General features: G+C 54.5%; 4 protein-coding genes across 11 annotated transcripts in view; 1 reads left to right on the top strand and 3 right to left on the bottom strand.

The window, feature by feature from the left end:
* Positions 1-381, bottom strand: part of SIRT2 (sirtuin 2) — a 27849-nt gene extending 27468 nt beyond the window's left edge. Inside the window, exon 1 of one of the 4 annotated variants that reach the window (XM_054462624.2) lies at positions 223-381. In XM_054462624.2, the coding sequence (XP_054318599.1) occupies positions 223-238 (16 nt within the window). In that variant the 5' untranslated portion in view covers positions 239-381. The remainder of the gene's footprint in view (positions 1-222) is intronic. The other 3 variants (XM_054462622.2, XM_063657682.1, XM_054462623.2) reach the window with 3 other exon arrangements.
* Positions 299-11396, top strand: NFKBIB (NFKB inhibitor beta). 2 transcript variants are annotated; one of them, XM_054462626.2, is made up of 6 exons: positions 299-455; positions 6760-6865; positions 6947-7277; positions 9729-9817; positions 9907-10167; positions 11238-11396. In XM_054462626.2, the coding sequence occupies exons 1-6, from the start codon at positions 361-363 to the stop codon at positions 11337-11339; spliced, it is 984 nt and encodes a 327-aa protein (XP_054318601.1). In that variant the 5' UTR covers positions 299-360; the 3' UTR covers positions 11340-11396. The 2 variants fall into 2 exon arrangements, with proteins under 2 accessions (XP_054318601.1, XP_054318600.1); XM_054462625.2 differs by having other exon boundaries at positions 452-927.
* CCER2 (coiled-coil glutamate rich protein 2) lies at positions 10368-15354 on the bottom strand. The gene is made up of 6 exons (XM_054462628.2): positions 15111-15354; positions 14605-14703; positions 14334-14374; positions 14088-14175; positions 13067-13605; positions 10368-11832 (listed from the first exon to the last, which is right to left on the bottom strand). Exons 2-6 carry the CDS (start codon positions 14675-14677, stop codon positions 11743-11745), a joined length of 831 nt encoding a protein of 276 aa, XP_054318603.1. The 5' UTR covers positions 14678-14703; positions 15111-15354; the 3' UTR covers positions 10368-11742.
* SARS2 (seryl-tRNA synthetase 2, mitochondrial) overlaps positions 15093-24488 on the bottom strand; it is a 17856-nt gene continuing 8460 nt past the window's right edge. Inside the window, exons 4-17 of one of the 4 annotated variants that reach the window (XM_063657681.1) lie at positions 24009-24149; positions 23874-23928; positions 22670-22733; positions 22346-22451; positions 21330-21377; positions 20986-21094; positions 20658-20703; positions 20485-20572; positions 20288-20397; positions 18777-18870; positions 18593-18685; positions 18396-18461; positions 18170-18304; positions 15093-17428 (exon numbers count right to left, since the gene is read on the bottom strand). In XM_063657681.1, coding sequence (XP_063513751.1) covers positions 17267-17428; positions 18170-18304; positions 18396-18461; positions 18593-18685; positions 18777-18870; positions 20288-20397; positions 20485-20572; positions 20658-20703; positions 20986-21094; positions 21330-21377; positions 22346-22451; positions 22670-22733; positions 23874-23928; positions 24009-24149 — 1317 coding nt within the window. In that variant the 3' untranslated portion in view covers positions 15093-17266. Of the gene's footprint in view, positions 17429-17821; positions 18305-18395; positions 18462-18592; positions 18686-18776; positions 18871-20287; positions 20398-20484; positions 20573-20657; positions 20704-20985; positions 21095-21329; positions 21378-22345; positions 22452-22669; positions 22734-23873; positions 23929-24008; positions 24150-24488 lie in introns of those variants that run through there. The other 3 variants (XM_054462615.1, XM_054462616.2, XM_054462617.1) reach the window with 3 other exon arrangements.

Consider the following 24488-nt stretch of genomic DNA (forward strand, 5'->3'; position numbering starts at 1 on the left):
GCAACTTGGCAAGTGGATGTGGTAAACGAACCCTGAACACACTGCGACCCAGAAACCCACCAGCCTAGCGATACAGATCGCTTAGCAACAGCCCTCAGAATCCCACTCCCCGAAGCGCTCCCTACTTCCCGCCCCACTGCAGCCGCCCTTGGGCCCCGGGGCCTGCAGCATTCAGCCAGGCCCCGGCGCGGCCCGACCCTCCTACCCGGATCCCCGACTCACGGTCTGGCTCTGCCATGGGCGCGGTGCTGAAGCCCTTGAGGCTGTCACCGATCGCTCTGTCCCGTCACCAACCACTGTGTCCCGTCACCGACTGCTCTGTCCTGTCACCGACTGCTCTGTCCCGTGACGGCACCAGAAATGGGAGTGGCCGTGATAGGCACAGAACTACAACTCCCAGCAGACACTGCGGCCGCAGACGCGCTTTCGTACAACACCCAGAGCGCCCCAGTTAGGTAAGAAAGCGCGCGAGGACGGGACTACGAGTCCCAGAAGGCGTGGCGTCAGCAGCCATGTTGGTAAAGGGCGCCCGGAAAATGTGGGAACGGCTAGAGAGTCGTAGTCCTCCTGAATATTCTGATTGGTCAGAATGCAGTACGAGGGCGGGGTGCGAGCGATTCAGCATATTATCATTGGATGAATCAGGGGGCGTGGTGGGGAATTTCCCGCAGGGCGGAAGCGCCAGAACTCCCGGCAAAGCCCAGCTACAGGCGCGCGACTGCGGGGGGCCCCTGAGGCGGTGGGGGCCATGGCTGGGGTCGCGTGCTTGGGAAAAGCTGCCGACGCAGATGAATGGTGCGACAGCGGCCTGGGCTCCCTGGGTCCGGACGCAGCGGCCCCCGGAGGACCTGGGTTGGGCGCGGAGTTGGGCCCGGGGCTGTCGTGGGCTCCCCTCGTCTTCGGCTACGTCACTGAGGATGGGGACACGTGAGTGAACCTTAGGCTGCCAAACGGAGCCCTAGGACCCGGCGTCAGATTCCCCATTAATCTCTGATCCTTGAGGCTTCCTAACCTCATACTCCTAAATCTGACTTCCGACGCTGAACTTCCTGACCTCTAACCCCCGAGTCCTAACTTTTAACAAAACCAATCTTCTATCTAGCTGTGATCCTAACCCAATCATTTCTTACTCTCTTTTCTTGAACTATGATTCTCAGCTCCTGGAATCCACATTGTATCCACTGATACCCAAACCTGACTCCAGTCCTGAGACTTCTGTTAGAACTGTGGCTTCTCCTGACTTCTAACCTCCAAATATGATCTTTGATTCTTAGTTCCCGATTTGAGCCCTAGAGTTTGATTTCCGAAATTAATACTTGGTCCCTGACTCTAAGATCCTGTCTTCTGAGCAGTGTTCTTCAAATCTTAAATTCAAAGAGAGAGAATGTAAGCTCTTCTATGTTGAATTCCTAATTAAAGTAAAAAAAAGGAAAATTAAAAAAAAGAATGTAAGCTCCATGAGACCAAGGATTCATCTGTTAAACAAATATTCTTTACACATTACCACGTTCCAGGCTCCGTTTAGGTGCTAGTGATAAAGGCAGTGAAGAAAACAGACAAAAACTTAAGCCCTTGTGGAGCATACATTTTAGTGGAGCTAAATAAACAGATTGATAAGACCGCAAGGAAGGAAAGAAACGGAAAGACAGGAAGAAACAAAGAAAGACACGCAGAAAGAAAGAAACATAGAAAGTAAGAGAAGGAAATAAAGTCAGAGGTAGTAAGTACTTTGGAGAAAAATAAAGCAGGAAAATGAGGCAATAGATAAACAAGATAAGAGCATTTCAAGGAGAAGGAACTGCAGTTGCAAAGGCCCAGATGAGGGACTGTACTGGGTTTTTTGTCTGTTGTGTTTACTGCTGTATGCCCAGTGATGCAAGCAGTGCCTGACCCAGGAGGCACTGAATAAATATTGATCTCAACCAGCTTTATAGTCTCCTTAATTTTCATTAAATTTCATTAATTGATTTTGGTTTCATTAATTTTTTTTTACTTTCTATTTAACTGGTCTCTGTTCTTTTTTTTTTTGCAACGGAGTCTCACTCTGTCGCCCAGGCTGGAGTGCAGTGGCACTGTGTCGGCTCACTGCAACCTCTGTCTCCTGGGTTCAAGCAATTCTCCTGCCTCAGCCTCCTGAGTAGCTGGGATTACAGGGGGGTGTCACCACGCCCAGATAATTTTTGTAATTTTTTGGTAGAGACAGGGTTTCACCATGTTGGCCAGGCTGGTCTCAAACTCCTGACCTCAAATAATCTGCCCACCTTGGCCTCCCAAAGTGCTGAGATTACAGGCATGAGCCACCACACCCAGCCTAATTCAGTATTTTTTTTCTTTTTTTCTTTCTTTTTTTTTGAGACTGGAGTCTTGCTCTGTCGCCGAAGCTGGAGTACAGTGGAATGCTCTCAGCTTGCTGAAACCTCTGCCTCCCGGGTTCAAGCAATTCTCATGTTTCAGCCTTCCACGTAGCTGGGATTACAGGCGTGCACGACCACATCCGGCTAATTTTTGTATTTTTAGCAGAGATGGGATTTCACCATGTTGGCCAGGCTGGTCTCAAACTCCTGACTTCAAGTGATCCACCCACCTCAGCCTCCCAAAGTTCTGGGATTACAGGTGTGAGCCACCACGCCTGGCCTAAAAATATTTGTATTTCTTTCTGTCTGTCTGTCTATCTATCTATCATATCTATCTATCTGTCTGTCTGTCTGTCTATCTATCTATCTATCTATCTATCTATCTATCTATCTCTATCTACCTGCCTGCCTGCCTGCCTACCTATCGACAGGGTCTTACTCTGTCACCCAGGCTGGATACAGTGTCTCAATCACAGCTCACTGCAGTCTTGAGCTCCTACCAAGCCATCCCCCTACCTCATCCTCCCAAGTAGCAAGGACTACAGGTTTGTCCCACCATGTCTGGGTAATTTATTTATATCTAAAGGGTATTTCTTGTAGACAGTGTATAATTGGGTTTTGCTTTCTTTGTAATAGAGGCGGGATCTTGCTATATTGCCCAGGCTCATCTTGAATGCCTGGGCTCAAGCAATCCACCTGCTTCAGCCTCCTAAAGTGCTAGGATTATGGGCATGAGCCACCACCCCTGGCCTTTGCTTTTTTATTCAATCTAACAATCTCTACCCTTTTTTTTTTTTTTTTTTTTTTGAGGCAGGGTCTTGCTCTGTCACCCAGGCTGGAGTGCAGTGGCATGATCATGGCTTACTGTAGCCACAACCTCCTGGCTCAAGTGATCCTTGCACCTCAGCCTCCTGAATAGCTGGGACCACAGGCACATGCCACCATGTCTGGCAAACTTTTAAATTTTTTTGTAGAGACAGGGTCCCCCTATGTTCTCAAACTCTTTTTTTTTTTTTGAGACAGAGTCTCGTTCTGTCACCCAGGCTGGAGTGTAGTGGCACTATCTCTGCTCGCTGAAACCTCTGATTCCTCCTGGGTTTAAGCAGTTCTACTGCCTCAGCCTCCCAAATTTGGGATTACAGGCGCGTGCCCCCACACCTGGCTAATTTTTGTATTTTTAGTAGCAACAGCAGTTTCACCATGTTGGCCAGGCTGGTCTCAAACTCCTGACCTCAGGTGATCCACCTGCTGTGGCCTCTCAGAGTGCTGGGATTACAGGTGTGAGCCACTGTGTGCAGCCGTGGTCTCAAACTCTTGAGCTCAAGCAATCTTCCCACCTTGGCCTCCCAAAGTGCTGGATTACAAGGATGAACCACTGTGCCCAGCCAGTCTCTGCCTTTTAATTAGTGTTTAGACCATTTACATTTAATTTGATATTGATATGATTGTGTAAATTTATCCCATGTCTATTATATATATTCTACTTACCTATGTTTTCTTTTTCCTCCCTCCTTTTTGCCTTTTATTGAGTATAGTTTTTGTTACTTTTTTTTTTTCAATCCTGCTCCTTCTGTATAGTGTTTTTCATTTTATTTCTTTTTTTTTTTTTGAGATGGAGTCTTGCTCTGTCACCCAGGCTGGAGTGCAGTGGTGCAATCTCGTCACTGCAAGCTCCGCCTCCCGGGTTCACGCCGTTCTCCTGCCTCAGCCTCCCGAGTAGCTGGGACTACAGGCACCTGCCACTGCGCCTGGCTAATTTTTTTTGTATTTTTAGTAGAGACGGGGTTTCACCGTGGTCTCGATCTCCTGACCTCGTGATCCGCCCGCCTCAGCCTCCCAAAGTGCTGGGATTACAGGCGTGAGCCACCGCGCCCAGCCTCATTTTATTTCTTTTGTTTGCTTATTAGATATTCCTCTTTTTGTTATGTTAGTGGTTGCTTTAAGGTGGGGGTTGGCAAACTATGGCCTCCAGGCAAAATTTAGCCAGCCATCTGCTTTTGTATGGTTGTGAGCTAAGAATGGTCTTTACATTTTTAAACAGTTTCTAACAATCAAAAGAATAATAATATTATATGGCAAGCGAAAGTGTATGAAATTCATATTTCAAGCTCCATAAATAAAGTTCTTTTGGAATGCAAGCAAGCTCATTCATTTACATATTGTCAGTGGCTGCTTTTGCACTGACACAGCAGAGTCGAGTAGTCAAAAGAAACCATATGACTGCTGGGCTCAGTGGCTCATGCCTGTAATCCCAGCACTTTGGGAGCCAAGGTGGACGGATCACGAGGTCAGGAGATCGATACCATCCTGGCTAACGTGGTGAAACTCTGTCTCTACTAAAAATACAAAAAATTAGCCGGCCGTGGTGGCGAGCGCCTGTAATCCCAGCTACTTTAGAGGCAGGAGAATCGCTTGAACCCGGGAGGCGGAGGTTGCAGTGAGCTGAGATCACGCCACTGCACTCCAGCCTGGGCAGCAGAACGAGACTCCATCTCAAAAAAACAAAACAAACAAAAAAAGAAAAACAAAAACAAAAAGAGAAACCATATGACCTACAAAGACTAAAATAGTTATCTGGCTCCTTACAGAAAAAGTTGGCTGACTCCTGCAGTAGGGTTGATAGTTTACAACTTTAAGTTGTCACGGGCTACCTTAAGGTGATATTATGCCATTTCACATAGAGTAAAAGAAATTTATTTTATTTTATTATTATTATTTGAGACGGAGTCTCACTGTGTCGCCCAGGCTAGAGTGCAGTGGCACGATCTCAGCTCACTGCAACCTCCATCTCTCAGGTTCAAATGATTGTCCTGCCTTAGCCTCCTGTGTAGGTGGGATTACAGGCACATGCCACCATGCCTGGCTACATTTTTTTTGTATTTTTTGTAGAGACGGGGTCTCATCATGTTGGCCAGGTTGGTCTCAAACTCCTGACCTCAAGTGATCTGCCCGCCTTGGCCTCCCAAAGTGCCGGGATTACAGGTGTGGGCCACCGTGCCCAGCATAATGAACTGTTTTAATATTCTTGTTTGCAAATTCTAACATCTGTGTCATTTCTGGGTCAGTTTCAATTGATTGATGGTTCCTATTATGGATCATGTTTTCCTGCTTCTTTACATGCCTGATAATCTTTGGTTAGGTGCCAGACATTGTGAATTTTACCTTGTTAGTCTGGAGAGTTCTGTATTCCTATAAATATTCTTGAGGCCAGGCGCAGTGGCTCACACCTGTAATCCCAGCACTTTGGGAGGCCAAGGCGGGTGGATCATGAGGTCAGGAGTTCAAGATCAGCCTGGCCAACATGGTGAAACCCTGTCTGTACTAAAAACTACAAAAATTAGCCAGATGTGGTGGCACATGCCTGTGGTTCCAGCTACTCGGGAGGCTGAGGCAGGAGAATCGCTTGAACCCAGGAGGTGGAGGTTGCAGTGAGCCACGATCGTGTCACTGCGCTCCAGCCTGGGCGACAGGGCAAGACTCTCTCTCAAAAAATAAAAATAAAAATAAATAAATAAATAAATATTCTTGAATATTATTCTGGGATGGAGTTAAATTACTCGGAAGTAGTTTGAGTCTTTCCAGTTTTGCTTTTATGATTTGTTAGGTGGGTGTTGAGCAGTGCCCCATCTACAGTTAATTATTCCCCACTATTGAGGCAAGACCTTCCTGAGTATCCTACCCAATAGCCTGTGATGATGTGTTTCCAGCCTGGCTGGTGGGAACCCTCACTATTCCTGGCCCTGTGTGAGTAATGAGCACTTTTCTGAAATCCTTTTGGATGGTTTTCCCATCCCCACAGACTCACAGGTATGGCTGATCCGTATTCTCCGGAATACACAAGAGAACCTCCTGCAGTTCCCCAGCAATCTCTCCTTTGGCAACTCTCTTTGTTTTGCTGTGACTCTAGCCACCCTGTCCTCCACAGACTCTTCCTCCATATCCATCTCCTGACCTCAGACAAGCTGATGGGCTCTGCTTGGATTCCCCTCTCTGCACCGTGGCTTTGAAACTCTCTCAAGACAATAAGCTGTGGCAGTCGAGTGTGGGGCCCACCTCGTGTTTCCTGTCTTTCAGGGGTCACTGTGATTCATTGCACGATGTCCAGTGTCTTCAACACTGTTGCTTCATATACCGTATTTCGTCTGACTCTTGTTTGTTTGTTTCACGTGGGAGTGAATTCTGGTCCATGTTACTTCATTTTGGGCAGAAGTGGAAATCCCACTGAATAAACATTGATTCCACGAATTTGCTGATGAAACTCTGACCTCTGACCTCCCAGATAGCTGACGGGGGTTCCAGAACTGTGGTCACAAGGCCTAGCATACAGTAGGCGCCCCATGTTTGTTGAATGAAGGAATGCAAGACGACTTGAACTTTGCCCTCTGACCCCGGTCTTTGTCCCCAGGGCACTGCACTTGGCTGTGATTCATCAGCATGAACCCTTCCTGGATTTTCTTCTAGGCTTCTCGGCCGGCACTGAGTACATGGACCTGCAAAACGACCTAGGCCAGGTGAGCCACGAGGGATGGTGTAGGGCTTGGGGTCCAGGGTTCCCAGTGTGACTCCCTACCGCCTGTCCTCTGCTTCTGCAGACAGCCCTGCACCTGGCAGCCATCCTGGGGGATGCATCCACGGTGGAGAAGCTGTATGCAGCAGGCGCCGGGCTGTGCGTGGCGGAGCGTAGGGGCCACACGGCGCTGCACCTGGCCTGTCGTGTGGGGGCACACGCCTGTGCCCGTGCCCTGCTTCAGCCCCGCCCCCGGCGCCCCAGGGAAGCCCCCGAAACCTACCTCGCTCAGGCCCCTGACCGTACTCCCGACACCGACCACACCCCTGTCGCCTTGTACCCCGATTCCGACTTGGAGAAGGAAGAAGAGAGTGAGGAGGACTGGAAGCTGCAGCTGGAGGCTGAAAACTACGAGGGTGAGGGTCGTCACCAGGGAAGGACTCAGCTCCTGGGCTAGGCGAGAGCACCTGGCCCTGGGCTCAGCTTCCCTCATTTGAGACTGAGCTCCTTGGGAAATCATGCCTAGGCTTCAGGAGCCCAGACATCTGGACCAGGGACCTCCACTCAGGGCCCAGATGATTGAGAATTGGATATGTATGACCCAGGACCCCCACCTGGAGGCCCCAGGTCACTTGGGATGCAGACCTGTCACCCACAGACCCAGAGCTGCCAGGATCCAGTTGTCGGGCCCTCGGGCTCCCCAGCTGCAGAGTGTATTGCAGCTGGGACCCCTACCCCACCCAGGACCAGGGAATGCAGAGCTTAGGCCCTCTGTGAAACTCTGGCACCCCAGGTTCCCAGCGATGGGCAGCAGGGTTCAGAGACAGCCCTCCTCAGCCTCATGGGAAGAAGGGCTCATCTGCCCACAGCCCTGACATCCAAGTTTCTGCTCCCCCGCCTATAAGCCCAGCCACCTGAGACCAGACCCCTCCTCAGATGGACTGACGTCATTCAGGACCCAGTGTTCAGGGCCTGCATCTCGCCCTCAGGTCACAGGCTTTTCAGCTACTTGGTACCTTTTTTTTTTTTTTTTTTTTGAGACAGTCTCACTCTGTTGCCCAGGTTGGAGTTCAGTGGCATGATCTTGGCTCACTGCAACCTCCACCTCCCAGGTTCAGGTGATTCTCCTGCCTCAGCCTCCCGAGTAGCTGGGATTACAGGGATTACAGGCACATGCCACCATGCCCAGCTTATTTTTGTATTTTTAGTAGAGAAGGGGTTTTACCATGTTGACCAGGCTGGTCTTGAACTCCTGGCCTCAGGTGATCTGCCTGCCATGGCCTCCCAAAGTGCTGGGATTATAGGTGTGAGCCACCGTGCCTGGGCAGGAACCTTAATTTAAGGTTTTTTTTTTTTTTTTTTTGACATGGAGTCTCACTCTGTTGCCCAGGCTGTAGGGCAGTGGCGCCATCTCAGCTCACTGCAAGCTCCGCCTCCCGGGTTCACGCCATTCTCCTGCCTCAGCCTCCCAAGTAGCTGGGACTACAGGCGCCCGCCACCACGCCCAGCTAATTTTTTCTATTTTTAGTAGAGACGGGGTTTCACCATGTTAGCCAGGATGGTCTCGATCTCCTGACCTCGTGATCCACCCGCCTCGGCCTCCCAAAGTGCTGGGATTACAGGCGTGAGCCACCGTGCCCGGCCAATTCAAGTTTTTTTTAAAGACGATCTCACTCTGTCACCCAGGCTGGAGTGCAGTGGCACCATCACAGTGCGCTGCAGCCTTGATCTGCACTTAAATGATCCTCTGGTCCCAGACTCCTGAGTAGGTGGGACTACGGGCGTGCACCACCACACTTGGCTAATTTTTTATTTATTGTTTATTCTTTTTTTTTTTTTTGAGATGGAGTCGCGCTCTGTTGCCCAGGCTGGAGTGCAGTGGCGTGATCTCAGCTCACTGTAACCTCCGCCTCCTGGTTTCAAGCGATTCTTCTGCTTCAGCCTCCTGAGTAGCTGGTACTACAGGCACGTGCCACCATGCCCAGCTATTTTTTTGTATTTTTAGTAGAGACAGTGTTTCACTGTGTTAGGATGGCTTCGATCTCCTGACCTTGTGATCTGCCCTCCTAGGCCTCCCAAAGTGCTGGGATTACAGGCGTGAGCCACCACACCCGGCCTATTCTTTTTTTTTTGAGACGGAGTTTTGTTCTTGTCACCCAGGCTGGAGTGCAAATGGTGCACAATCTCGGCTCACTGCAACCTCTGCCTCCCGGGTTCAAGCGATTCTCCTGCCTCAGCGTCCTCAGTAGCTGGGATTACAGGCATGTGCCACCAGGCCCAGCTAATTTTTGTATTTTTATTACAGACAGGGTTTCACCATGTTGGCCAGGCTGGTCTGCAACTCCTGACCTCAAATGATCTGCCTGCCTCAGCCTCCCAAAGTGCTGGGATTACAGGCGTGAGCCACTGTACCTGGCCTTTAGTTTTTATTTTTAGTAGAGACGAGGTCTTGCCATGTTGCCCAGGCTGCTTCTTGAACTCCTGGGCTCAAGTGATCCTCTTGCTTTGGCCTCCCAAAGTGCTGGGATTACAGGTGTGAACCAGCGTGCTAGCTCAGGTCCTTTGAGTGATAAGAGCAGAGACTTGGGTGTCCTCCTGGCCCCAAAATCCAGGCTCCCCATCCACAGACCCCAGGCTCTTTACCTACGGGCCCCAGGCTTCAAACAACTCAGGCACTAGCACTTGCCAGCAAGCTCAGGCCATCTGAGACAGGCATTTGGCACCCAGGTACCTCTTTGCCATACCCAAGAATTCAGGAACCAGCCCCCAAACCTGATCACCCTCATGCCACATGACCCACCCCCAGGATCAAAGCACGGGGGGGGACCCCTCCCCTCATCATCTGATGCCAATCATTCTGTCCCCAGGCCACACCCCACTCCACGTGGCCGTTATCCACAAAGATGTGGAGATGGTCCGGCTGCTCCGAGATGCTGGAGCTGACCTCGACAAACTGGTGAGCCCCAACCTCGGGGAAGGTGCCGTCAGCGGGAGGGGGCTTGTCCCCTCTTCAGGCCCTCTGACCTTTCTGTTGCACCCCCACAGGAGCCCACGTGCGGCCGGAGCCCCCTTCATTTGGCAGTGGAGGCCCAGGCGGCCGATGTGCTGGAGCTTCTCCTGAGGGCAGGCGCGAACCCTGCTGCCCGCATGTACGGTGGCCGCACCCCACTCGGCAGTGCCATGCTCCGGCCCAACCCCATCCTCGCCCGCCTCCTCCGTGCACACGGAGCCCCTGAGCCTGAGGGCGAGGACGAGAAATCCGGCCCCTGCAGCAGCAGTAGCGACAGCGACAGCGGAGACGAGGGCGTGAGTCAGGAGGAGAGACAGGGCAGCACAGCTGGGGGGTCAGGATAGACCGGCAGGCAAGAAGCCCAAGAAGATAATTAGGCACCGACCTTGGACTGCTGTTAGAGAACTCAGGCAGCAGCGCCAGTGACACGGGGCACTAGTCAGGAGAGACCTAGACAGGGGTGGTGGGAAGAGCTTGGGCAGAAGTGGCTGAAAAACTAAGGCAGTGGCAAAGGTAGAACTCAGGCAGGGGTGGAGAAAAGACCTTGGTCGCAGTGATTGGTGAACACAGGCGGGGGTGGGTGGCAGCGCCGGGGGTGATTTTAGGCAGCAAGAATTAGAGAACTCACACTGCGAAAAGAAAACCTTGGGTGGCAGTGATTTGAACACCGGCAGTGGTGGGGCAGGACCCGAGCCAGCGGTGGGGAGAGATATAGTCAAGAGAACCCAGCAATACAGATCCGTTCTTGGGCAAGGCGCGGTGCTGAATGATGGGTGTGGAGGAATTTGGGTAAAGGCAGAGGGAAGGGGTGGAGGAGGGCCAGCTCAGTTGCCGAAACTCTGGAGTGGCGGCTGGCTAGAAATTGGTCTGTAGAAGTGACCTTGAAAACGGAGTTCTGGCCAGGTGCGGTGGCTTACGCCTGTAATCCCAGCACTTTGGGAGGCCAAGGCGGGCAGATCACGAGGTCAGGAGTTCGAGACCAGCCTGGCCAACATGGCAAGACCCTGTCTCTACTAAAAATACAAAAATTAGCTGGGCATGATGGCGCATGCCTATAATTCCAGCTACTTGGGAGGCTGAGGTAGGAGAATTGCTTGAACCTGGGAGGTGGAGGTTGCAGTGAATCTAGATCACGCCACTACACTCCAGCCTGGGTGACAGAGTGAGACTCCATCTTAAAAAGAAAAAAAAAAAGAAAGAAAAGAAAATGGAGTTCTGAGAGCTAGGAAACTGGGAGGTTGAGCCAGGAGCAGGGGAATTTGGGCTTTGAGGCGAGACCTAATTCTTAGGGTGCTCTAAAAGGACATGGGTGGTGGGCAAACAGACAGCCGCCTGAGCCCCTCTGCCTGGCCCCCTTTGCCCCCAGGATGAATACGACGACATTGTGGTTCACAGCGGCCGCAGCCAAACCCGGCTGCCTCCCACCCCAGCCTCAAAACCTCTTCCTGACGACCCCGGCCCCATCTGATTCGTTTCATTGTTAATATAATTTCCAGTTTAATAAATAAAACCCTAGTTCTGACAACCAGAGACCAGATTGATCTTGTCTGCCCAGTCCTCCGGGTCCTTCTGGGGCCCGTCCCTGTCACATCAAGTGCTGTTCACGGAGGCAGGGTGCGTTTCTTTGTGCTTTATTCACTCAGAAGGGTTGGAGTGGGAGTGCATAGGTGTGGGGGTGCTTCCTGTGTCAGGGCTGAGCCCACCCCCCGGCCCAGCTCAGACTTGCCTCCTTGGGTGTGGTTCCAAGGCACGTCCGTCTCCTCCCCTGTTTGGGTAGGGGTGGCGTGGGGTGCTAGGTGAGGTGGAGGCTTCGGGGTCAACAGTCCTAAGCCACAGGGTGTGTCGGGAGGAAGGAGGGCCTGAGGCAGGGGTCAGCCCTCCCTCCTGAGCTGCTCCCCCAGCGTCTCTGTCACCTTCTTCAGTTCGTCTCTCAAGTGCTCCAGCTGCTCCACCTCCTTTTCCTGGTGGGGTCAGAAACGGGATGGTCAGCACCCACCTTCAAAGGCAGGCCACCTCGGTCACTGTGATTGTGGGCCATGTCGGTTCTCATAGTGGCATCCAGCAGCGGTCGTTCTGATCGTCGTGGACCGCGATGGTGACCATGCTGACTGCCATAACCCCGGAAGAGTGGTGCTGGCTAACGTGACCACAGCCAACAGCAGTGGCTTGGGACTGGCAAAGGTGCCTGGGATGAGCACCTTGTGATGGTGCTTTATTTTTATTTTTAAGATGGAGTCTCGCTCTGTCACCCAGGCTGGAGTACAGTGGCACGATCTCGGCTCACTGTAACCTCCACCTCCCGCGTTCAAGTGATTCTCCTGCCTCAGCCTCCCGAGTAGCTGGGATTACAGGCAGGCAACACCATGCCTGGCTGATTTTTTGTATTTTTAGTAGAGACAGGGTTTCACCATGTTGGCCAGGCTGGTCTCGAACTCCTGACCTCAGGTGATCCTCCCGCCTCAGCCTCCCAAAGTGCTGGGATTGCAGGTGTGAATCACCGCGCCCAGCCTTTTTTTTTTTTTTAAGATGGTTTTGCTCTGTTGCCCAGGCGGGACTGCTGTGGCACAATCATGGCTCAATGCAGCCTCAACCTCCCGGGTTCAAGCAATCCCACCACCTCAGCCTCCTGAGCGCTGGTACCACAGGCGTGCGCCACCATGCCTGGCTAATTTTTTAAATTATTTGTAGAGTCACGGTTTCACTATGTTGCCCAGGCTGGTCTCAAACTCCTGGCCTCAAGGGATTCTCCCGCCTTGGCCTCTGAAAGGATTGACCCTCCCTAGGATTACAGGTGTGAGCCACCATGCCCAGCCTGTTATGGCACTTTTGGTGCCACCAATCATGGTGACACCTTGTTTTCCATGACCCAGCAATGGTGTCTGTCTGTCACCTAGTGAAGTAGGCACAGCAGCCACTTTTCACAGTGGCCAACTTGCTAGTGATGGTGGCTTGCTTCTGTGCAATGGCGCCCTCTTGGTTGCTGTAGTCCATACAGTAGTATGGAAGTATGAGGTAGAGGCCTTGCACGGAAGTTGTTACCTAGTCGTGGTGTCAGTCTTGGCCACTGTGATCCACTAGTGGTGGATCTGGTGGTGCAGGGCCAACACCGGTGACTATTGAGTTTGTAACTCCACTGACCATCATCAACCCCGCCTCCAAACTGTTTTGGTGTTCCTCCTTCATCCCCCTACTCACCTCCCTCTCCGAAGCCTCCTCCTTCTCCTGCCTGGGCTCAGCCTCTGGCTGGTGGTGGTGGTGGTGGGGGTGGGGTGAGTCCTCGTGCCTCTCTCCTCCGCCTCTCTCGGCCCCCTGCCACAGGCTGTGGTCCCCACCCAGCACCCGCACCCCCTCCTCCTCTGCCTGGAACTGGGTCGTCTCTTTGTCACTGGCCTTCTCTGCCACCCGCTTCTGGAGGTCCCCTCCATTCTCTAGATGCCGCTGCCACAGGTCCTCAAAGGTCTCCACGGGCCCCCTCTTCCTCTCCTCCTTCTCCTCCTCGTCCTCCTTCTCCTCCTTCTCGTCCTCCTCCTGGTGGAGCTGGTGGTGCCCTTGCGTGCGGATGGCTTGTTCCTGGACCTCAGACTTGTGGGTCCTCTCTGCTACCTCCTCCTCTTCCTCATCCCTCACCTCCTGGCTGGACCTCGTCTTCCCAGCCTCCTGCTTCTTGAAATCCCCAAGCAGCAGGCCTTTCTCCTCGGTGGACGCACAGCCGTGGGGCTCTATCCCGCACAACTCTGGCAGAAAGGGAAAGGACACTGTCTAAGCATCCAATTGGGAAACTGAAGCCGGGCATGGAGGCTCACGCCTGTAATCTCAGCACTTTGGGAGGCTGCGGCGGCCGATCACCTGAGGTCAGGAGTTCGAATTGGGAAACTGAGGCCTTGAAGAGTTCTGGGCCCTGCCGAAGGTCTCACAGAGGGGCTGCCCAGACTGCAAGGGGAGGGTCTGATTTCATCCCACCCGGGAGGGGATGATCCCTGCCCCATCCGGTCCCTCTGCAGGGAGCCACAAGGGTGTTGCTGGTGGCCAGGCTCTGTCAGGTGTGAATGCTGGGCAGTGCCCTGCTGGTCCAGGCAAAAGGGCTTTGGGAATGAGGACCTCTTCCTCCAGGTAGCCTGGGCAGGAGAGCATGTGGGCACCTGGGCAGGACCCTGGGTGGGGTGGGATAGGGTCCCATGGGGCTCTGGAGGGCAAGTGGGGCCCGGGGCCTCCTTACCCTTGTGGAGAAGAGCAGTGCAGGATCCTCTCTGGACGTGGCCCACCGTCAGCACCTCTGTGACCACCTCTGCCAGACAGCGGGTCAGCTAGGGGGCAGGGGTGCCGGGTCAGAGGGGAGGTTGAAGGCAGGGGAGATGGGGAGGAGAGCAGCTGGTTTGAGGGCAATGAGGATCATGGGGCAGGCTGTGCAGGGAGGGCAGGGCCCCAGCTAGGTGAGGCAGGGCAAGGGCTCCACACTCCTCACCTCCTCCTTGGAGGGTCTCGGTGTCAGGGGAGCAGCGGTGGCTGTGGAGAAAGGAGATGGCACCAGGCTTCGCCGCCCTGGCTGCTGTCCCCGGTACCGACCCCAACTCCATGGGTGTCCCTGAGGTCCTCACACATCCCCTCCCCATCCCATCTGGCAGGTGTACTGTCCCCAGCTGGAGGCTCGGCCCCTGAAGCCTCCACTGGGTGCACTGCCCGCCCACTCCCACTGGAGTCCCTGCTCCCTGGTCCCTGGCGGGTCCCGCACTCACCTGCCCCCAGCAGGAGCAGCCGCAGCAGCAGCAGCAGCAGCAGCAGCTCAGAGGCTGGCCCTCGGGGCAGCATGGTGGGCGTCCAGCGGGTCCAAGGCGCTGTGCGGGCCAGGGTTGCAGCGCCTTATAACCCACGTGGGGACCCCGCAGGGGAGGAAATGATGTCACCGCCGCCCCCTCCCTGCCCGCGGCAGGGCGACATCTGCGTGGCGGCCGCCTGCCTGAGACCCTCAATTATTTATGAGGCCTCCGCCCTGCACACACTCCCCTCGAGGCTTCAGGCCAGGACCGCAGCGCAGAGGGTGGGGGCCTCCCTTTTTTTGTTTTTTTGAGACAGGGTCTGGCTCTGTCGCCCAGGCTGGAGTGCAGTGGCGCCATCACAGCTCACTGCAGGCTCCTGAACACAATTGATCCTCCCACCTCAGCCTCCTGAGTAGCTGGGACCACAGGCGTGCACCACCATATCTGGCTAATAATGTTTATTTTTTGTAGAGGCAGGGTCTCACTTTGTTGGCCAGGCTGGTCTCAAGACTCCTGGGCTCAAGTGATCCTCTCGTCTGGGCCTCCCAAAGTGCTGGGATTACAGGCCTGAGGGGGATCTCTTCCCAGAGCAGCAGGGTCTGGTACGCTTGCCCTCCATGCTGGCAGGTGGACCTCGGTGGGAACCCAGAGGCAGCCACTCACAGATGGACCTCAGGCAACTCCTTCCCTTCCTGGGCCCGTTTTCTCATCCAGAGAGTAGGTCTTTTTCTTTAAGAGACAGGGTCTTGTTAGTTGCCCAGGCTGGAGTGCAGTGGCGCAATCAACACTCACTGCAACCTCAAACTCTCACACTCAAGGGATCCTCCTGCCTCAGCCTCCAGATCAGTTGGGACTGCAGGCTTGCATTATCATGCCACAGTAATTTTTTTCATTTTTTGTAGAGAGGGGTTCTTGCTATGTTGCCTAGACTGATCTCAAACTCCTGACCTCAAATGATCCGCCCACCTGGGCCTCCCAAAGTGCTGGGATTACAGGCGTGGGTGAGCCACTATGCTTGGCTGAGAGTGGGTCTCATAAACCTGCTTCCTCAGAGGCTGCAGTTGGCTTCTGGCCTAAGCCCCAGCTCCACCACATGCCAGCTGTGCAGCCCAGGACAACCGCTTAACTTCTCTAAGACCTGTTTCCTCACTGTAAATAGGGTTGGTGACAACCTACTCTACAGTTGGACAGTGAGGATTAAATAGTTGTGTGTACGGTGTTTAGGGAAGTGCGTGGTACTGGGAACTGCACACGTCCAAGCATCTTCAGTCCAGTAATTTTTGTTGAGCATCTACTACATGCCAGGTCCTCTTTTAGACCTGAGGCTACAGCAGTGAGCCAATGGGTGGATACCTCTGTCCTCCTGGAGCTAGTATTTGACACACATCAATATATATTAAGGAAGGCAGAAATGCATCAAAAATATAGTATCTCAGGCCGGGCGTGGTGGCTCATGCCTGTAATCCCACCACTTTGGGAGGCCAAGGCGGGCACATTACCTGAGGTCAGGAGTTCAAGACCAACCTGGCCAACATGGTGAAACTCTGCCTCTACTAAAAATACAAAAAATTAGCCGGGCATGGTGGCACTTGCCTGTAATCCCAGCTATGCGGGAGGCTGAGGCAAAAGAATCTCTCAAGAGGTTGCAGTCAGCCAAGATCACACCACTGCACTTCAGCCTGGGACGGTGAGACTCCATCTCAAAAAAAAAAAAAAAAAAAAATATCTCAGATGTAGATACTGAGTGCTGGGGGGGGGTTTTACTGTGGTCACGGAAGACTTCTTGGAAGAGGTGACATTTGAGCTAAGGCCTGAGTGGTAAGATGGAGGCCAGCACACACCATCTAGGGGAAAGATAGCCAGAGAGGGAGACTCACTGATGCAAATGCACGAGTCAGGAAGGAGTTTGGAGAGTTTCAACATCAAGGCGGGTCGGGTGGACCGAGCAAGACAGAAAGATGGGCCGACGAGGAAGGTGGAGCGGTTCAGGTGGGGTCTTAGGGGCCTCGATGACCACTTTACCCTTTTACTCTGAGATGAAGCCACAGGAGACCTCTGAGTAGGGGTGGGACACCCAGCTGAGGCGCTCACAGGTCCCTCTGGCTGTGTGGCAAGGATGGAGAGCAGGGAGCCAGTGAAGAGGCTTCCAGGGTTAACCAAAGGGGAGGGATCGGGGAGCAGGGCCAAGGTGGGGTCAGGGAGGAGAGAACAGTAGGCAGAATCTGGAAATCTTTTTTGAGACGGAGTCTCACTCTGTCGCCCAGGCTGGAGCGTAGTGGTGTGATCTCAGCTCACTGCAACCTCTGCCTCCCGGGTTCAAGAATTCTGCCTCAGCCTCCCGAGTAGCTGGGATTACAGGCGCCCGCCAACATGCCCAGCTCTTTTTTTTTTAAAAGGAGTCTCGCACTGTAGCCCATGCTGGAGTGCAGTGGCGCGATCTCCACTCACCACAACCTCCGCCTCCCAGGCTCAAGCGATTCTCCTGCCTCAGCCTCCCGAGTAGCTGGGATTACAGGCATGCACTACCACGCCCAGCTAATTTTTGTATTTTTAGTAGAGATGGGGTTTCACCATGTTGCCCAGGCTGGTCTTGAACTGACCTCAGGTGATCTGCCTGCCTCAGCCTCCCAAAGTGCTGGGATTACAGGCGTGAGCCACTGTGCCTGGCCAGATTCTGGAAATATTCTGAAGGCGGTGTTGCCAGGGTTGCTAATGAAGTGGATGTGGATATGAGATAAAAGTCGAGGCTAACCTGAAGGGTTGTGGCCTGGGAAGCTGGGAAAACGTCCTGGGATGGGCATGCCTGAGGAGGAGCAGGTGCAGGCAAAGTGATCAGAGGACCAGGTGGCTTCCCTGAGTTTGGGATGCCCACTGGGCCCCTACCTGGAGCTGCAGAAGGGACAGCTGCATGGGGAGCTGGGGACTGAGGGGTGAGGCTGGGGCTGGGGTCAGCTCGAAGGAACCCTCAGAGGGTGACTCTGTTCTGGCTTGTCCCAGAGGAAGGGGAGAGAATTCAGCATCCTCTCAGCAACCCTGGTGGCCCCTAGGCCAGCCTCCATGTGCACTGGGGTGTGGCTAGGCACTTCCAGCCATGGTCTTTGCAGCCACAGACCCTTTGAGGACAGTGCCTCCAAGCGGCTGCCCAGCAGCTCCTAGAGAGCCGGGCATCTCCCTTGTTCACAGATCCACAGAGGCCTTCGTCCTGACCATTTATTGGGGACTTTTTGCTCAGCACTGTAGGAGGAAAGAAGGAAGGAGGGATGGAAGCCTCTTCCTCTGCTTCTCCTGTCCCTAGAACCGTAATGCCCAGATGTCCTGCTTCCCACTGGGACCCTCAATGATAACAGGGTCAGTGACTGACTCTGAGGCAGCAAGGACAGAGAAGAGGTGGACCCCGGGGTCCAGGGGCCCGGGCGTGAAGCTGACAGGAAGAACACAGATGTTAGGATGGGCTCAGGAACACAGGTCCCAGTGTCCGGGGTCTCCTGAGCTCCAGGAAGCAGTGACACCCCCGAGGGCTGCTGTGGGTGGGTTCTCAGCTTACAGCAGGCTGGCCAGGCAGCCCAGGCTTCCGGGGCTGGTTGGGGCCGATGTACTGGAGAGGCACGTGGGTAGGGGCTGTGATACGATCAGTGCCGAGGTAGGGCTGGAGGGCAGGGGGCACGAGCACTGAGCCATCCTGGGGACAGAGCAGACCTCAGGACATTGCGGATGCCCCAGCCCTCCCCGGCGCTGAGCTGCCTCTCTGGGTGGGCCCCTCGGCCCCTCACCTTTTGCTGGTTACTCTCCAGGAGTGCGATGAGGAGGCGGGGGACAGCACAGGCGGTGGCGTTCACCTGTGAGACAGCCATGCTCGGAACCAGGCGCCCACCCCAAGCTGAGCCTGGGGAGGAGCCAAGGTGGGTGGGTCTAGGGTGGCAGAGGCTGTGGGCGAGGGCACGTGAGCAGGAGGCTGTGCGGGCCTCACCGTGTGGGCAAACTGCAGCTCCCCAGTCTCGGTCTGGAACATGATGTGGAGGCGGCGGCTCTGGAAGTCTGTGCAGTTGGAAGCACTGGTGACCTGGCGTGGAGGAGCCGCAGGCTGAGCAGATCAGGGATGGGGAGCAGGCCCGTCCTCCTGCCCACCCCGTCCCCAGCGGCACAGGGCTCACCTCTCCAAAGTGGCCTCGGCCTGGCATCCAGGCCTCAATGTCAAACTTGCGGTAGGTGGGGAGGCCCAGTTCCTGGGTGGGCATATCTAGGACCCTGCAGTCAAGGACAAAGGTGTGGGGAAGGCCAGCGGGTGAGAGGAGCAGCAGGAGGAAGAAATGGAAATGATGGAAAAGAAGGCAGCCAAAAAGCAGGAGAAAGCCCAGGAGTTTGAGACCAGCCTGGGCAACATAGGGAGACCTCATCTACTCAAAAAAAAACAAACAAAAAAAAGGAGATGATAGTGCCAAAGAAGAGTTGTGAGGCCAGGGGTGGTGATGGAGAACGTGGCACATGGAGGGGGAGGCACAAAAGAGGTTGATGGGAGGGGAAAAAGGCACGTGGCAGGGTCCACCGGCTGTTCACGGTGGCCATTCGTACATCTGCACCTTCTAGGCACCCTTGTTTTTTTTTTTTTCTTTTTTTTTAAGACGGAGTCTGGCTCTGTTGCCCAGGCTGGAGAGCAGTGGTGTGATCTCGGCTCACCGCAACCTCCGCCTCCCAGGTTCAAGTGATTCTCCTGTCTCAGCCTCCTGAGTAGATGGGATTACAGGTGTGTGCCACCATGCCCAGCTAATTTTTATATTTTTAGTATAGATGGGGTTTCACCATGTTGGCCAGGCTGGTCTTGAACTCCTGACCTCAGGTGATCCGCCTGCCTCGGCCTCCCAAAGTGCTGGGATTATAGGTGTGAGCCACCGTGCCTGGCCTTTATTTATTTATTTTTTTAGAGACAAGGTCTCACTCTGTTGCCCCAAGCTAGAGTGCAGTGGCATGATCACAGCTCATTGTAGCCTCTACCTCCTGGGTTCAAGCAATTCTCCTGCCTCAGTCTCCCGAGTAGCTGGGACCACAGGTGTGAGCCACCATACCCGGCTAATTTTAAAAAATGTAAAGACGAGCGCTCGCTGTGTTGCCCAGGCTGGTCTTGAACTCCTGGCCTCAAGCAATCCTCCTGCCATGGCCTCCCAAAGTGCTGGAATTACAGGCGTGACCCACCACACCCGGCCTACGCTCCCAGTTTTTTACAATGGGTCACCCAGAAAAGAAGTCCACATTTCTCAGCCTCTCTTGAAAGCTGCGTGTGACTGACAGGGTGAGAGGAAGTGGGGCTCGCAACCTCTGGCTCCCCCTTTTCCCACCCTCACTCCCCACTGGGAGGTGAAAAAGCATCTTGGGCTGCACAGATGAGGCAGTGGCCCAGAGAAAGGAGGAGCAGCAGGAGGAAAGGGGCCCAGATCTCCACTCTGGCACACCGTGGGCTGTTCATGCTTCTGTTACAGTCCTGTGAGGGGCCACCGGCACACGGCAGACAGACTGGGATCCTGTATATGCTCCTGTAATCCTTGTACAGGAAAATGGGGGCAACGAGGGGGCTGGAGAGGTGGTTCCAGAGCGAAGAGCAGCTAGCCAGCCCCTCGTCCCTCCCGTACCCCACCCCTGCCATCCCTGGGCCCCCGGCCCCTCTCCGCACCGGAAGTGCAAGCCCAGCTCTGTCAAGATCTCCATCTGAAGGGACAGGAACTCCTCCAGCAGCTGTGAGCTCTGCTCCAGCCCAGGGCCTGTCACCCCAAACATCTCCACCTGGGACAGAGGGCACAGGAGTCAGGAGGCTCTGAGCTCTTGGGGTGACGCCCCACCCCAGCCCCGGTTAGTCCCAGCGACACCAGCCTTGGTGAAGTGGTGTACTCGGTACAGCCCCCAGGGTTCCTGTCCCGTGTTCGTCTCCGCCCGGTAGCAGGTGCTGGAGCAAACCATCCTGGCAGAGAGCAGGGAAAGTCGGGTCAAAGAGGGAAGAGTGATTGTCACAGGTAGGGTCAAGGTCTAAGGAAACCAGGTGTCACCTGACTGGCAGGTCCCTGAAGGCCACGGCGTGGTCCATGAAGTAGCCTGGGAGGAGAGAGCACAGGGTGAGACAGGGCTGCCAGTGACCAGAGGAAGCCTTTGGGAGAATAAGAGGCACTCCCTCTGGTGGATGCAACCCCAGGTCAAGGCCCAGGGCTGGATTGTCACTGTTCTGCTATGCAGTAAACAACCTACACAGCCGTACATGTTGGCCCTGGGGCTGCTGAGCTGCTCTGGGCAAGTGGTCACCCCCAGCGCTCCCTGGATGCTCCCAGTTGTCCTTCCACATCCTTCCTGCTCCTCCCCACCACCCACACAGGTCCTCACCTGCAAGCCCCACCTCCGCTGTTCCAGCCAGGTTGAGATCTTTGAAGCGAGCAGGGTCGATGTTGTAAATTTGGGATGGGTTGGCATTTGGTGTCATCCCACAGCCTTCCTGGGGGAGGAGGCCAGGCCACAGGGGTCAGGGGACAGGTAACCCTGGCCTCTCGTTTTACAGTCACAACCCCAGCTCCTCCCCTGAATACATCTGGAGCTGCCCTGGCCTCCCTGGTATAGCCTGGCCCCCTCAACCCAGCCCCAGGGCGGTCTCCTCAGGTTTCCCTGCCTCGGGCACCCACGGCAGGGCCTGACACCCAGGTGGGCGAGGGAAGCGGAGAGGCCTTACTCACAAACACTGCTCCGCGGAGAAGGTCTGGCACCGTCATGGGGGTGAAGCCCTGTTCAGGGGAGAGGATGAGTGAGCAGAGCTGGGACCCCTACCAGACCCCAAGCTCAGCCCCGAAGAAGGGGTGCTGCAGAGTGAGCCAGCGGCTTCCAAAGCCCCTTCCTCCTCAGATGAAACTGAGGCAGGGGCTGGTGCAGTGGCTCACACCTGTAATCCCAACACTTTGGGAGGCTAAGGTGGGCGGATCACTTGAGGCCAGGAGTCTGAGACCAGCCTGGCCAACATGGCAAAACCCCCTCTCCACTAAAAAGACAAAAATTAGCCGGCATGGAGATTGTGCTACTGCACTCCATTCTGGGCAACAGAGCGAAACTCCATCAAAAAGAAAAAAAAAAAATTAGCCAGCATGGTGGCATGTGCCTGTAATCCCAGCTGCTCAGCAGGCTGAGGCAGGAGAATTACTTGAACCTGGGAGGTGGAGGTTGCAGTGAGCCAAGATTGCGCCACTGTACTCCAGCCTGGGTGACAGAGTGAGACTCCGTCTCAAAAAACAAAAAAGTACAGATTTGGCCATACCCTCCCCTGCTTAAAAGCCTCCCATGGCTCCCTAGTACCCTCTGGAAATGTCTGAGTCCCTCACGGTGACCAGTGCTCCGTGCAAGCAGTCCTTGCCATGTTTCAATGGATGCTGTGATTCTCAAATGCTCCCTCTAGACCGCGAGCAGGCAGTGAGGTGCAATGATTACAAGCACAGGCTGTACGCCCAGCTCCAGACTGGCTGTGGGACGTTGGGCTATAGGTACCTCCCCTCTCTGGGCCTCAAGCCCTCTCTCTAAAGTGGGGATGATGACAGCACCCACTTCATAAAGTTGTCGTAAGGACTAAATGTGTCAATGATACACATGAAGCTCTGAGAGCAGTGACTAGGGCAGAGCAGAGGTCACCCCCATCCCCATTGGGCCTTCTGAGCTCAGCTTCGATGCCACCCCCTCCAGGCAGCCCTCCTATCTTGGCCCATACCCGGTGGAGAAGCTTGTTGAATGTGAAGTTGACCAGGCCGTGCTGCAGGAGGGCTCCAGCCCCACGCAGGTAATAGGAGCGGTGGCCAGACACGTGGGACAGGCGCCTGGGAGACAGACAGACAGGCGGGTGCACATGGGCCAGGCTGGCAGGCAATGTGGGGACGCAAACACCCAGGGGAAGAGGCCCGGCTGCTGGGTGGGGCTGGGGCATCAAAGATTCATGGTATTTCCACATCTCACGCTGAGGCCAATGAGGCAGGAGCCAGCTGTCGGGGTGCAGGCAGCTGGGAGAGGGGCGCGGGGAGCCAGGGGAGGGGCTCACTTCTGACGGATGATGTCGAGTTTCTCGCCAATTTCCAGGTGGCCCCGAGGTTGGAAGGAGAAAACTGGATGTGGGTGAAAAGTACCGGTGTAAGGCAGCGGGGAGAGAGGGATGGGGCCCAGATAGAAGCTTCCAGAGACAGCAGAGAGGAGGGACGGTGAGAGAAAGTAAACGAGGGGCAGGAGGAGAGAAGGGAGAAGAAGACACGGAAAGAGAGGGAAAGGGAAGAAGAGAGAGACAGGGAGGGAGGGAGAGAAAAGCAGAGACAGGGAGAGGAAATGAGAGGAGGCAGAGAGGGCAATAAGAGGGTGCGGGGTGGGGAAGGCAGAGTTAGAAACAGAGGAGAGAGGCCAGAGGAGAAGGAAACACCACGAGGAAGGGAGGAGGAGAATCAGAGAGAAGGAGGCACAGAGTTGGGGAGAAAAAGCCCTGGAGACAGGGACCAAAGCAGGGGGGTCAGAGAGAGAGACAGAGACAGAGACACACTCACACTCACACACATACATACACAAACAGAGATACACACAGAGGTACGCAGACACACACACAGATACAGACACATACAGATACACAGACACACAAAGACAGACACGCACACACAGATACACACAAATACACACAGATACACAGACACACAGATACAGACATAGAGATATGCAGATACACACACAGATGCAGACACACACAGACACACAGAGACAGACACATACACACAGACACAGAGAAAGACACACACACACAGATACACACAGATACAGACACAGACACACACACACAAACACAGATATACACACACAGAGATACACACACACAGATACAGACATACACACAGACACAGATACAGACACACACAAACACAGACACACAGATACAGACACACACAGATACACAGATACAGACACACATGACACACACACGTCACACAACACATACATACACGACACACACTCACACACATACGATACAATCACACAACACAGGGTGAGACTGCCCAATGGTGAAGGGGGAGAGAATGAAAACCCAAGGACTGCCTCGCAGAGACAGCTCGAGCCAGGCCAAGGCAGGAAGCTGGAGCCACCTCCTGTACCGCCAGGAGTTCTCCAGGCTCCAGACATGTTCCCAGACCCCAGGGGCCCCCACCCCGAGACCCCAGAACCCCCACAATGCAGGGCTTGTCAGCTCCTAGGCCTGGGGTGTGGCCCACCTGGCTTGTCTCCGACCACGTGGAGCACTCGAGCCTGGCTCTCATCCCCGACGGGCTGCAGGGACACAGCAGGAGTCATGGGAAGGTGGCACTAGGCGGGCCCCTGGCCTCCCTGCCACCGAGCATGGTGCTCACCACGTCTGGGTGGGTCTGGTTGGGCAGCTTCAGCGCCTGCAGGTAGAACTGCTCCTCAAGCTGGGCCTCCCTGGGGTACAGGTGAACAAGCTCCTTCCGGATCTCCCGGCCACGTGCCCGCAGACCCTGGTACTTGGGATCCTGGGGGCAGCACAGGTGGGGTCAGCGCGGGAGAGGGTCAGGACTCCCTCAACCAGTGAGACCTTGATCCTGACCGGCAGAGCCCCTGTGGCGGACATTCATGCCTCTTCTCCAGGCCCAGGATCTTGCATGTCTTTCAGAACTTCCCTTACCACCACATGGCAGGTTTGTGGGGAAAAGAATCAGGCCTGGCCAACTAGAATGTTCTATTGCCTTGGCCACAATGACTGGCTCAGAGACAGGCACCTGATGTCAGCTGAACTCATGCGAATCAGCCCCAGGACTTTAACTGGAGCTATCAGGGAAGTATGCTTGACTTTGCCTCCCACTTACACAAGG

Source organism: Pongo pygmaeus, chromosome 20, assembly GCF_028885625.2.
Source record: "Pongo pygmaeus isolate AG05252 chromosome 20, NHGRI_mPonPyg2-v2.0_pri, whole genome shotgun sequence".
Classification (NCBI taxonomy): Eukaryota; Metazoa; Chordata; class Mammalia; order Primates; family Hominidae; genus Pongo; species Pongo pygmaeus.